Below are 13,386 nucleotides of genomic sequence, written 5' to 3'. Positions count from 1 at the left end.
TTAATACACACACACACACACACACGCACGCACGCACGCACGCACGCACGCTCGCTTTCTGTCCTTCTCCATGGCTAGATAGAGAGGGAGACAGACATGCAGTAAACACAGAGGGAAAGAGGATATTTGAACACCACAGAGATGCGGAGCAGCCACCAATGGTATGTGCACAGCAGGGGTTCTGCAGCCTTGCCTTGCATAGCAGCTCTAGTGAACTCCCAGGTTTCAGAGTAGCAGCCGTGTTAGTCTGTATCCGCAAAAAGAACAGGAGTACTTGTGGCACCTTAGAGACTAACAAATTAATGGACACAAATCTGACATCAGGAATCATAATACTCAAAAACCAGTGGGAGAACACTTTAACCTGTCTGGCCATTCAATGACAGACCTGCGGGCGGCTATTTGACAACAGAAAAGCTTCAAAAACAGACTCCAAGGAGAGACTGCTGCGCTGGAATTGATATGCAAACTAGATACAATCAATTTAGGATTGAACAAGGACTGGGAATGGCTGAGCCATTACAAACATTGAATCTATCTCCCCTTGTAAGTATTCTCACACTTCTTATCAAACTGTCTGTACTGGGCTATCTTGATTATCATTTCAAAATTTTTTTTTCCTCTTACTTAATTAGCCTCTCAGAGTTGGTAAGACAACTCCCACCTGTTCATGCTCTCTGTATGTGTGTATATATATCTCCTCAATATATGTTCCATTCTATATGCATCCGAAGAAGTGCGCTGTAGCCCACGAAAGCTGATGCTCTAATATTTGTTAGTCTCTAAGGTGCCACAAGTCCTCCTGTTCTTTTTCGTGAACTCCCAGGCTCCCTAGTAAGTCAGCCCTGGAGACCCCCTGCTCCCTGGAGAGGGATGTTTACACTTCTCCCTGACAGCTCTTTCGGAGGAAGCTGCCATTTCAACGCTGGCCTTTTATCAGCCAGGACACTGCAATTTGCAGCAGGCCTTTTTGTATTTCCTGACGGGCCGACGGCAGCCTGACACGTCTGATCTGCTGCCACCAGTGGCGAGAGGAGCAGCCAGGCTGCATGAGGGCTGGGAGTGAAGTATGAAGAGAGACCACCCTGTGGCACTCAATCCCCAGTCCAGCTGGCAGGTGTAAATTGAAATGACTCCCCTTGCCACATCGGTCACCTTTATTGTTCAGTGTTTTCTCTGAGAGGCCATAATAAAAACTGGGGGACTTTTATTTATGATGCTTATCTGTGGGAAGCCCAGGCTAAAGTGAGCCCGCTCCCATTTTACTACTTTTTCAATTTCTATTGAAAGGTGTAGTTAAACTTGGACAAGTTCATTTGATTTGCTCCTGAAAGTAGCCCCCGCCCCTCTGGCCCTGGGAGCAGTGCTGGGTGATGTATGCCAAAGAAAACTTCTGCATGCCTCCTGCAGGGTAAACACCCAAAGCAAGGAATGCACCTGAGTGGACAGTGCTACGTCTGCATGGGTTATGTCGCTTAGGAGTGCGGCTAATTCACACTCTTGAGCGACATAACTAAAGCTGTAGGTAGCTATGGCCTAATATCTTGTGACCAACACAGCTAGAATACTCCCAAGGGCTTCAGAGACTGGTCCACATTCAGCCCCAGGCTAACTTGGGGTAATATCTGCGGAAGTCAGTGGTAGGTAGGCCCTCTCCTGCCAGGGCTAACTCCTAACCAGCACTGATGTGCAGCCACCACTGTTGTGCAATGCAGCAGCTGCTTCATGGTGCACAATAACGCTGCAGAAGGACTTAAGGAAGGCAGTGAAGAAGGACCTTGAAGCTGATGGGTGAAATTAAAGAAGAATGTTATTATCCTTGCTGAGGTTTTGACAGTGTCTGGGTGTGAACTCCCCTTTTTGAGGGAATGCGCTGGGGATTTTAAGTGACACAAGTGGCCAGGGCCTGGGCTTTATGCCCTGCCTGAAAGACGGCACCTCCCTATCGTTTCAGCAAAGAGAGGTGTGGTGAGTCCCTGTTCCAGTTCCTTCAGAGGCTCCTCTGCAGCAAGCAAAAGACAGGCCCTATTTATCTGATGTAAAGACCTTCACGCCTAAAGAGACCTGACTCCCGTTCCCCGCCCTGCACCTCTGGGCTGGCTACACAAAGGACTCAGTGTACGCTCACAAACAACGACACAGGGCTCAATTCATGGCTCTGCCTGAGCTCACTGCCCAAGGGAGAGAGGTTCGGTCTAGCAGCCTCCCTTTCCCAGGGCTGCCCTCTCTCTACCTCATCCCCTTTGTGAGGATGGCAGCACAGATGCATTAGTGAATCAGGCTCAGGGGGTTCATGGTCTCTCTGAACTCCCCGAGCTTTGTGGGGTGTTCCCTTGGCCCAGGTGTCTCTTGGAGCCCTCCTGTCCCAATAACTGGCTGGTGTCTCCTCCCATCGCTAGTAAAAAAGGGGCTGGGGGATGCGAGGCAGCTACTGGTGTTCCAGGGTGTCCATTCTGCCCACCACATAACTCCCCAGAGAAGGGCGCCCGGGGATGACCAAAGTATGAGGGAAAAAGCATCCAAAAGGTGTAAGGTGTAATGCCTGGGACTACTGGGTAATCCAGGGATTGGATTCCATCACATGGAGCCAGGACAGTAGGGCATAATACAGTAATGAGACACAGACCCTCCCTAATAGGTGATTCCAGAGAGTCCATGTCCCACCCAGGCACTCTTCAACCATGGGTTATCTCACTTAATGAGGCAAATTGTTGCTTGACTCCAATACAACCCTGGAAGTGTGGGGGTGGAATGGCTCCAAGGCCTTCGTCTGGAGTACGAATGTCTGTGTAAAGCCAGGCCCCAGGGCTCTGGCAGTGGAAAGGCTTAATAAGGAATGGCTTTGTCACGCTGCGGTGTCCAGCTGGCCCGTTCTGGAGCATTCTGTTTGGTGAGGTCAATTAAAGGAGATGTCAAAGTGGTACAATAGGTTATGACTCCCCTGCAATATCTGGCTAGTCCTAAGGAGGACAAGGCTTGCAAAATTTCTTTTTTTTTTTTTTTGCCAGGGAATGGTGACTCCACTTCATCTAAGAGCAGATGGATTTTCTCCTTTTCTATTAAATACCTCAAGTACTTGGTCTCTCATGCTTTTCTCTGGGCTGGCTTCCTTCAGCAACACACTGTCCTACAGGTTGTATCTGCACTCCGAACTAAATGAAGGGCCATCTCATCCAAATAGGCAGCCACATGCTCACAATGATGGCAGGGAGAGGTGGTCCATAAACTGCTGGAAGGTGGTGGGGTGCCACACAAGGCATGGTAGTGAAATGGCAAAGCCCCGGAGTGGGGAAGGCTCGCTTCTCTTTGGATTTGGCTGTGAAGGGGGCCTGCCAATGCCTCTTCGGTATGTCTAATAAAGTGATGTATTGTGTTGTTCCTAACTTGTCAAGCAGTTCATCCCACTAGGGCATAGGATAGGAATCGACCTGTGAAATCACATGCAGTTTCCTGAAGTCTGCACACTACCACCAAGACACCTCTGGCTTGGGGATCAAAATGCTGGCGCTGCCCCCCAAGGACTGTGAAACTCCGACATCAGTGCGAGAGCCGCCTTGCAGAGCTCTGGGGAGAGGTGAACCTTTCAAGAGCCATTCCCAGAGCCTCATCACTCAGGACACTTGTTTAATAACCCAAACCTTTGGGGAAGGATTTGTTTTTCCCGGTCAGAAATCGATTGCAACAGTGGAGCAATAATCTCCGTGAACAGGAGAACCCCAGTTCCGGCACTGACACCACGTTCAGCTCCTCATTCCTCATGCAATTATGCTCATGTTTAGCAGTCAAAACACAAAAATATCAAGGGTCCAATTTTCTAAATACTTGGAAATAAAGCTAGTAATTATTTCAAGAGGTAAGCGCCACTCCACTTACAGTACAAGCTTTAGAGCATGATTTCTGCATCACAGGAGACTAGCATCAGACACATTTGCTGTCTGCTCCACACCACTCAGAGATTTGAAACAGGGCTACGTTAACACAAACTGAAACCTTTTTGTTCACACCAGGAGGGTCAACACAGGGCAGGCAGAGCACCTCTCAAATCACACCCCTCTAATGCGCTTTACCATGCGGTATAGACAAGCCCGGCTGGTGTTTTAATCTCTACCACTCTAGAGGCAGGTGAGGCAATTATTGAAATGGGGCCAGCCTACAATAGCTAATTCCCCTAGGACATCTGGATCACAATTGGGACCTCTAACCAGAATTAGTGAGCAAAGGTCCAGTGTTTGGGTCTAGTGGCACCCCAAAATCAGATCTCTGGATCTAGAAAGGGGAACTGGAAATCTCACAGGATCTCTAACCACTGATGCCAGCCAGGTCAGACATCCTGAAAGTACAGCTTCTCTAGGGTAGAGTTTTGGTATTTTTACTCCTGGCCCCATCAGGATTCTGAGGTGGGTGATGCGCAAAACGAAATGCATGACAGCAGAACGATAACCTCGTTTTTACGAACCAGAGAAAGTGTTCAGGGGGGTCAGTTCAGTCCTTGGCTTTGTTTGGCACAGGAATTTCAAAGCTGCTGAAAGGTGTTGATTTGCCAGCCCTGCAGACTGGAGCTCCCTATCCATAGCATTCCCAGGCTGCCTCCTGTCTCAAACCTGCTTTGACCATATGGACACCCTCTAAGGATGAGGACAGGGCCGGCGCTTCCACTAGGCGACCCTAGGCAGTCGCCTAGGGCGGCAGGATTTGGGGGGCGGCATTTTGCTGCCCTCGGTGGAAATTCGGCGGCGGGGGGTCCTTCCGCTCCGGGTCTTCGGCGGAAATTCGGCGGCAGGTCCTTCACTCACTCCGGGACCCACCGCCGAAGTGCCCCGAAGACGCGGAGCGGAAAGACCCTCCCGCCGCCGAATGCTCAAAGGAGGAACGCTGCCGCCTAGGGTGGCAAAAACCCCGGCGCCACTCCTGGATGAGGAAGAAGTCCAGTCTGCATGGCTCTCTGTGGAGAGTGCTGACCCCTGTCTGCTGGAAGCTGGACTGGGAAGACCGACTCATGTTATCTAGGCAGTCAAGTAGTCACTGGACAGTAACAATTTTTGGTCCCTACTGGCTTGGCCTGGATTCAAAGCAGTGACCCAGAGGAGGAAGGTTCAGTGGCCCCTGCCTTGCCCTCTCAGCAGTCAGCTCACGCTTACCTCAGGAACTTATTCAGGTCCCCATGCTTCATGTATTCAAAGACCATGATGAGAGGGTCCCCGTCACCGCAGACCCCATAGAACTTGACAATGTGCTCATGCTGCAGGTTGGTGAGCAGCTCTGCCTCCCTCTGGAAATCCTTGCGAGCTGCCAAAGTGGGGTCTTTCAGAGCCTGGAAGAGGGGAGCATACAAACAGAATTGGGAGGGTGTGAGTCAGAATGACCAGGCCTGGTCTCTCCAGCGTTGGGCTCTTCGGGGTAGAGGATTCTGCAGAGTGATATTGCCTGTTACACGAGGATCTCAAAGCACTTTACAAACAGCTACGAATTAAGCCTAATAGCCCCACTGTGAGACAAACCAGGTTCATTATCCACATTTTATTGATGGAGAAACAGTGAGCTGTCCAAGGCCACAAAGTGAGTGGGTGGCAGAGCTGGGAACCGAATCCTGTAGTGCCAGCTCCAGTTTCATGCTCTAACTGCTGCACTGAGCTACCCTCCTCCTGAAACCCAGCCTGGGCTGACACTGAGGGGGGAACCCAAGAGTGGCTGGGGGAAAGAGACTGGGTAGCATTGCCTGAATCTGCTGAGTAAATCTGGAGAGCGAACAGATGGGAAGAGAAGGAAGCTAGAGGAAGTTACAGGTGGGCTGGAGACCTTTTATAGGAGCTGCCCTCTTGCATTAAGTGCACTGTTCCTAACCCTTCAATATGGTTTGGGTTTGGTTTGAACCTGGGACAAGGCCGAAGTCTGTTTGGATTTTAGGAGGAGGAGTTTGCCTTCCCTACCATTAAAGTCCAGTGTCTTACCAGCAGGTGCTAGAAATATCACAGATCTCTTCACTTCCCTGTGACAAGGAGAGACAACCTGCTCCTTTCCCACTAAACACCTGACGGTTTGGGGGCTTTGTTGTGGGACCCATCACGGAGTTCACGGTCTTCTCACAGTGCTGTCAAAGGGGCCTTTACTCCCTATGTGCCTCAACCATACCCTGGAGGCACCTCCTGTAGGAGCTGGCAAAGGTGGTACGGCTCCATGGCACCAGTCAGCTCTGCTGAGCTTGAGCCGCAGTTACCGCCACTAGGCTGGAGTTTCTTCCTATGTGGACAGCAGCCTACTTGGCAATAGAGCTCATTCCCCACCTCGTTTCACAGAGAGCAGCAAACAGCCCTCAGAGGGTAATAGATTCCCATTCTTACCAGCTTGGGCAGGTTTTCAACTGGTGACATAGGGGCGAAAGGCTCAGTATCTCATTATTACTCCGCTCCTGAGCTAGCCAGCCCCCTCTAGCTGTCTTTTCTTTTGAAATAGCTGACGCCGCCTCCTTTCTTCTGAAGACGGATTTGCTGGGCTGTGCAGTTATTGGGAGGATTTTTCAAAATGCCTCTGAAGGACACTGTCAAATCTTTCCTCATCATTTTTAAAATCATGTTTTTATTCCCTGCTGTTTATAACAGCTCCCTGAGAGATTGATGCTGAAATCTGTATCCTTACCAAAAACATCTCCTTTAGCACATTTGAGCACACCGGTTTGCTGCTGTTATAGGGTAGCTTACAAGAATGCACACACTTGTTATTGTAGGGTGCTGGGAGGCCTTGACTGCACATACTTCCTGAGTATACGGTCAGGTTCCGCATGAGTGCAGGGCTGTACACACTGTTTATTACTGTACAGTTGCTTATGGAGGTTGGTTTGGACACTGCTTTGTTATTGTAGGTGTAATAAAATAAAAATAAAAAATATATGGAGATATACCTATCTCGTAGAACTGGAAGGGACCCTGAAAGGTCACTGAGTCCAGCCCCTTGCCTTCACTAGCAGGACCAAGTACTGATTTTGCCCCAGATCCCTAAGTGGCCCCCTCAAGGACTGAACTCACAATCCTGGGTTGAGCAGGCCAATGCTCAAACTACTGAGCTGTCCCTCCCCACGATCGTTTTGGGAGAATCATCACAAATGCCATGGACTGCGAACCTTTCCGCATCAAAAAAGGCTGGTCAGATTTAGTGCCACTTGATCATAACAATATCCCTTGTAATTATTTCTTCTTGGGTGCCCACCCTACCAGGACATCTGCTGTCTGCTTACCAATCTCTGTCTGTGTAATGATGTCATTGGAGTTACCACAAACCCCAGTCCTTCTCTTGTCAGTCTGTAAACTCATATGGTCACCTCACTGATTGGGGACTAAGGACGAGACCCTGCTCATCTTACTCATGCCTGGAATTCAAAGGCACAAATAGTCAGAGAAGGTCAGCAGAACTTGGCTGTAAATGATGCACTGGAAGACTGTTCAGCATTTAGGAGGCGCTTTCTCATTTGCTGTGTCTTGAGGCAGTGGATCTATCGAGTGAGATGCTGAAAATAAATCCAGCCTGTCCTGCAGCTTTGTCAGGCTAGACCAGTGGCTCTCAAACTTGTGTACTGGTGACCCCTTCCACATAGCAAGCCTCTGAGTGAGACCCCCCCTTATAAATTAAAGACACTTTTTATATGTTTAACACCATTATAAATGCTAGAAGCAAAGCGGGGTTTGGGGTGGAGGTTGACAGCTCGCGACCCCCCATGTAATAACCTCACAACCCCCTGAGGGGTCCCGACCCCCAGTTTGAGAACCCAGAGCTAGACACTAAGCTTAGCAAAGTGGCAAGTGCTCTTCTTCCATCCATGTGCTTTTCCCGCTGAACCAATCTCCACAGGTTATTATCCAAGCATGAGGCCACACCTCTTTGTTCCTTCCCTCACCCTACACCCGCTCAACACATGCTATAACTTCATTTTAATTCTCTGCCCTCACGGGATAGCCACCTAGAGATATTTAGATGGATGACGGTCACACTGTGCAGATGGCAAAACATCCATCCTCATCTCAGGCACCTGATGATTTTTAATCATTTAATATCTTTATAGTATTGCTGCTACAGGAAAATAGCTCCCTTCCCCCCTCAATCATCCTTTCCCCCCTTTATATTTGGACCTGATATTTCAAGGTACAATGACTTTTAAGTTCCCTGAATACATCGTTGATTCTCCAGGGTAATGGGAATATATATGTTAAAGGAACATTGTTAAGATTGTAAAGCCAAGGAATTAAAAGTCAGGAAATATAGACGTTGGAAGGTGTGTAGTGAATGAGGCAAAAGAGACGAGGAAAAAGAAAGGAGGGTCTCATGGTTAAGGCTGTTGAATGCTGCCTAGGAGAACTGCCTTCTACCTCTGTTTCTGCCTCTTCTGGATGTTGGGCAAGTCACTTAACCCTAACTTTACACAGGTGGTCACTAACTGCGAGTTCCTCATTTTCCTCGTGCCTGACCTGAGACTCTGGGCTCTGATTTGCAGCTCTCTCTGCACTCACAGCTGCAACTGAAGTCAATGGGAGTTGTGCTTTGCATGCAATACTCTGGCATAAAGGCATCCAAACTGGGCATGAAGGGGTACTTCTCACTTTAATCTCTCAGTGCCTCAGTCCCCTATTTGTAAAAGGGGATAACGCAGGGTGTTGTGAAAATAAAGTCATTAGTATTTGTGAAGCACTGAGTGATAAGGACCACAGAAAAGCCACGTGAAGATCTGAATAATTCTGTCTTCAGAGCAGGCAACCTGAATGCTGGTATTTCCTACCGTTACAATGCTTGACTTTACAACCTCACTCATGTTCTTTGAATATAGTTTGTGTGTGTTATTTCCTAGGGTTTTAAAAAAGCAAATTGAGAAAACAAAAATGTCATTGAGTGGCATCATATTGACATCCACTGGGTGATCAGCAGGGTTGGAGCCTTCCAACTGCACAGACCGCTGCCAGGTAAGCTAATGGATAACAGTAGCATCCTCTATGTGGACCAGCACTAGAGGGGAACATTTTGCCAGTGGGTTTCACAGATATTTGCTGACAGCAGAGGAACAGTGAGATTGGAATCTCAGGTGCCACTACGGGCTCCAGAGGGAAGTGTGCCCATTCTCCCAATTGTGATCCCTGCTGTTCTATTCCCTCCACTCTTGTCTCTTCTCCATCCATAGTTCCATGTCCCAGTCCCACTCTCCTCAGCCAGTGCCAGACCCCGTTCCTCCGGCTTCTCATTTCTGTCTCAGTCTCCTAGCTCACACAGTCCCAATTTCCCACCCCATCGCAGCTCCTCATCTGATCTATCACTCTCACCCATTCTGGCTTCCAGTTGCCCATTTCCCCGCTTCTGGTATTCCCCATCCCCAGTGGCCCCCAGTCCCAATCTCCCTCCTGGGGCTCCTCCAAATTCAGTGCCTTATCCCCAACTCCCCCACTTACCCCATCTCTTTGTCCACCCAGTTCCAGTTCTCTGCATGCACCCTAGCTCATCAGATCTATCTCCCCTCCTACTTCTTCTGCCCACCCCACTGATTCTCAGTCTCAGTCTCCTCTCCCCACCCTGATCCTCATCCACTCTCAGACACACCTCCATCTACAGCAGGGGTCGGCAATGTTTGGGTAAGCGGTGCGGGTGAGGGATGTGCTGGCCGTGGCTTCCCGCTGTCCCCATTGGCCCAGGACGGCAAACCGTGGCCAGTGGGGGCCGCGATCGGCCGAACCTGCTGCGTCAGCGGGTAAATAAACTGGCCCGCCCTGCCAAGGTGCTTACCCTGGCAAGCCACGTGCCAAACGTTGCCGACCCCTGATCTACAGGTTCTCAGGCTCCTGTCTCCGTCCTTATTTCTCTCCCGAGCTCCCAGTCCAGTCTCCTTGCCCAGCTCCTTCTCCCAGTCTACTCTTTCCCCCAAGTCTGGTTCATGTCCCCTCTGCATTTGAATCAGGCAGCCTCCTTCTCCATGCTGCCTGGGCCCATGGGTGGGGTGGGGGGGTCACTGAGAGCATAGGAAATGCTGAGTGTCCCTTCTCTCCATTTTAGTGCCAGGATTTCATGAAATCTTCAGGGAATTTAGCTGCTAAAATCTAAGCAGTCTTTACTGAGCACGTGCAAACAGCAATTTTTCAAAGGCTGATAATTGGTCCAAATTTGGTGGATTTTCACAGGGACAGCGAAAGGCATGTCATTGACACAAAGGCCACTTCCTTGCCAAATTTCAAGTTCCTGGCTCCAAAGCATGGGGGTTCTAGAACTTTGGAAACAAAAGGTCATCAGCATTTTTTAGCATGGGCAAAACAATGCATTTTCCCTAACCTCGTTCTTGAACACAGCTGAATTGTTTCGGTTGAAATTTAAAAAAAAAAAAAAAAAATTCAGCCTGAGGCAGACACCCACCATGGGAATCTTCAGCCTAAATGGTTAAAATCTGGCAAAGGTATTATCAACTGAAAACAGGGTCTTACAATGGGAAGGGTCAGGCAACCTCAATAATGGGCAGTGCGATCAGTCCCGCCTGTAATAAATGAAGAGGAGAAAAGAAAAAGATGTTCTGATGTAGGAAAGGAGGTCATCTCACATGAGCCTGTAGAAATCAACTGCCAATGCTACTGAGTCCTGTAGGCTTTCCTGTGGGGGAATGGGGTTTCATTATTGGGGCCACCTCTTTGCCATCACAGTCAGTTCTCAGGAGGTTGAGTCTGTGTGCACTTGCGAGATCTCCAAGAAAACCCAGCGTGCTGCAAGTCATATTGATGCTCCAGCAGGTGGAATTCTTCCATCTAACCCATCATTGAACAAATGCCAATGCAGTCCTAAGGGGTGTGATGCTGCTGGGGGGTAGGTTTTTGGATGTGAAACAGGAAGCCTTGGTCACGTGTGGTAATTAAAGACCCTCTGGCATTTTGTAAAGGAGGACTGACATTAAGCTCCGCCGGCCTAGGTTCAGATTTTGCATAACTACCTAAACTTGCTCCCTAAATTCCCCTTGTGGCTTCAACTGGCTACATTATTCTTTCCTATCCTTGCCGTCGGATGTCAAACAGCTGTTGTGTTGCATATTGAAGCTGGGCGCATTTCAGAGGTGGCAAAGTCAGTCTTGTGTAAAATGCTTTGTGACCATGACAAAAGGCATTCTGGAGATGTAAGTTTGTAACAACAATTAGTGGGAGATAGTCAAGCTAACGCTACCGCCCACAAGCAAATGGAACTCAGTCGAGCCCTAAGAGATTGTGGACGCATTGTTTATACGCCATAAGGGTTGGATGTTGTTGAGAGGCAGGCACAAGTCGGGGAACAAGGTTGACACCATGGCACAAGCCACGCTCTCAGATAATTAATCATGTGTGTAGTTATTCTATACATCTCTGTAGCATAGAGCGAAAAGGTGGCACCTTGCAGTTCAGAACCAGAATGTACCAGGAAAAGTGAGCTTAAAAAAAATCTCTTAAAAGGTTGATTAAAACAACGCTCTCTTTGGGAACAGGTTGTCTCTGGGATTCTGGAGAGAGATATTTTTTCTTTGTAGGGTATCGGTTCAAATTCAAAACCACTGACAATGATTTACATGGCCGCAGTTACCATGGTGGATTATGATGTATTTGCCAACTGGTGCCACTTGATATGATAGCACACTTATCCACTAAGCAGACTCCTCCACCCGAGGCCTGGACTTGCCGTGCAAACGTGTTCTGAGTCTCTCAAAAGGACCCTTAAGGGGTGTACGCAACAGCTGATTGAGACTGTAGAAGCCATGCTGAGCTGGCCTCTGTTGGAAGTCCTTTAGCTTGGAGTTGTGTGACCAAGCTGGTAGGAGCAGATCTCAGCGGGAAGTGATCCTTGGAGGACCTTGCAGATCATCCCAGAAAACTTTATTTCTGTGGGGTTTCTGTGTCTGTGTTTTGGATTTTTTTGCGTGTGTGTTTTGCTGAGGCCTCTTTGCCTCAACTTCTCATATATAGTTACAGCAAAAGATAAAACAAAGGGCTGAGCAAAAGGAGGGGCGGCGGGGGAGGACCCACAGTTTCTCAGAGAGGGCAGGTGAATTCTATACATTGTTTTTGCAGCTGCATGTCAGCTTTAGCTTCCAGACCAGTGCAGTGCAGATTCTCCTCGGTGCCTCGTGGCCAGATCAACAGGAAAGGAAAGGAAAGGTTTTGGCATTGGTGAGAATAAATGACCTTGAAGCAAAATGCTGATACTTTATGTGACTAAGTGGATTTACCACAATCTACTGCATCTGATAAACCTTCCCCACCTACCCTTTCCTGTCCTTCCCACACAGTATCATCCCGCTATACCTTGCTGTTCAGCCTCCACTACATTCTGTTCCATGCTCCCTTGAGATTTACCTTCACTGCCACCAGCATCTTGTCCTTGGTGGGGCTAAGGTTGTAGCACTCGGCCAAGAACACCTTCCCGAAAGCACCTTCTCCCAGTTCCCTCTTCAGAACGATGTCTCTCCTCTTAATATGCTGAACATCTGCAGAGAATGGGTTGATGGGGAAGGGAGAATGAATCCAGGTTAATGCAGGGAACGGACAACAACTAGTTACATTTCTAGTGCTTTACAAGCACTCTACCTTTTCACATGCACCCCTACAGGGGATGCAGCCACACAGTAGTGGAACTAGAGCTGCCCAAAACATCAGCAAGGAAAGCACTTGAAAGTCATCCTGTTTTTGCTAAAACTCACAGCAGGTTTAACAGGAGGTTCAGGAAACTTTCAGCTGAATCTCCCATGTTGTTTTGGGTCTGTTTGGAACAAAGCTGGATATGATATATGCTCTGGCACCACGTCCATGACATGTTGCGGTTTCACGTGGTTTTGATGCCAGACCAGATGAAATCTGAGGATTTTGAGTGAGTTTTGCATAGAGATTTTGGGTTGGTTTAAACCCCAAAACTCAAGAGAGATACTGTAGTTGGGTGCCTGACCCCGGTAGGTCAAAATGAGGAAAATGACCTGGGAGGAGAGAAAGCACTAACTTTTCGTGAAGTTCTGGGCAGTAAGTGACAGCAGTTTAGCAGCCCCAACAATGCCACATAAGAGCCCGATCCTGCAACCCTCACTCCCATGAACATTTCTACAGGTGCAGGCTCATCATCAGTATGATTTCAGTGAGCCTCTTCACTTCAGTTAAGGCTGCAGGATCTGACCTAATTTATGAAAGGAAGTGAAGGAAAATATCAACTGAAACGCAGGAAGGAGCAAACCAATAGGAATTTAGCTGGGACACTGCGGTTTATGCTCTGTCTGTTTAGGTCAGTGTTTCTCAAATTGGGGTCGCCGCTTGTGTAGGGAAAGCCCCTGGTGGGCTGGGCCAGTTTGTTTACCTGCCCTGTCTGCAGGTCCGGCCGATTGTGGCTCCCACTGGCCGCAATTCGCCGCTGCAGGCCAATGGGAGCCAC

The 13,386-nt window shown here is 48.8% G+C and overlaps 1 protein-coding gene across 2 annotated transcripts in view; it reads right to left on the bottom strand.

Annotated features, from left to right (window-relative positions):
* Positions 1 to 13,386, bottom strand: part of NTRK3 (neurotrophic receptor tyrosine kinase 3) — a 332,474-nt gene that overhangs the window by 48,570 nt on the left and 270,518 nt on the right. For both annotated transcript variants that reach the window (XM_034783964.1, XM_034783962.1), the window contains exons 13-14: positions 12,327 to 12,457; positions 5,139 to 5,311 (exon numbers count right to left, since the gene is read on the bottom strand). In XM_034783964.1, coding sequence (XP_034639855.1) covers positions 5,139 to 5,311; positions 12,327 to 12,457 — 304 coding nt within the window. The remainder of the gene's footprint in view (positions 1 to 5,138; positions 5,312 to 12,326; positions 12,458 to 13,386) is intronic.

The sequence above is a fragment of the Trachemys scripta genome, chromosome 10 (genome assembly GCF_013100865.1).
Source record: "Trachemys scripta elegans isolate TJP31775 chromosome 10, CAS_Tse_1.0, whole genome shotgun sequence".
Classification (NCBI taxonomy): Eukaryota; Metazoa; Chordata; order Testudines; family Emydidae; genus Trachemys; species Trachemys scripta.
This window is presented reverse-complemented; position numbering and strand designations above follow the sequence as displayed.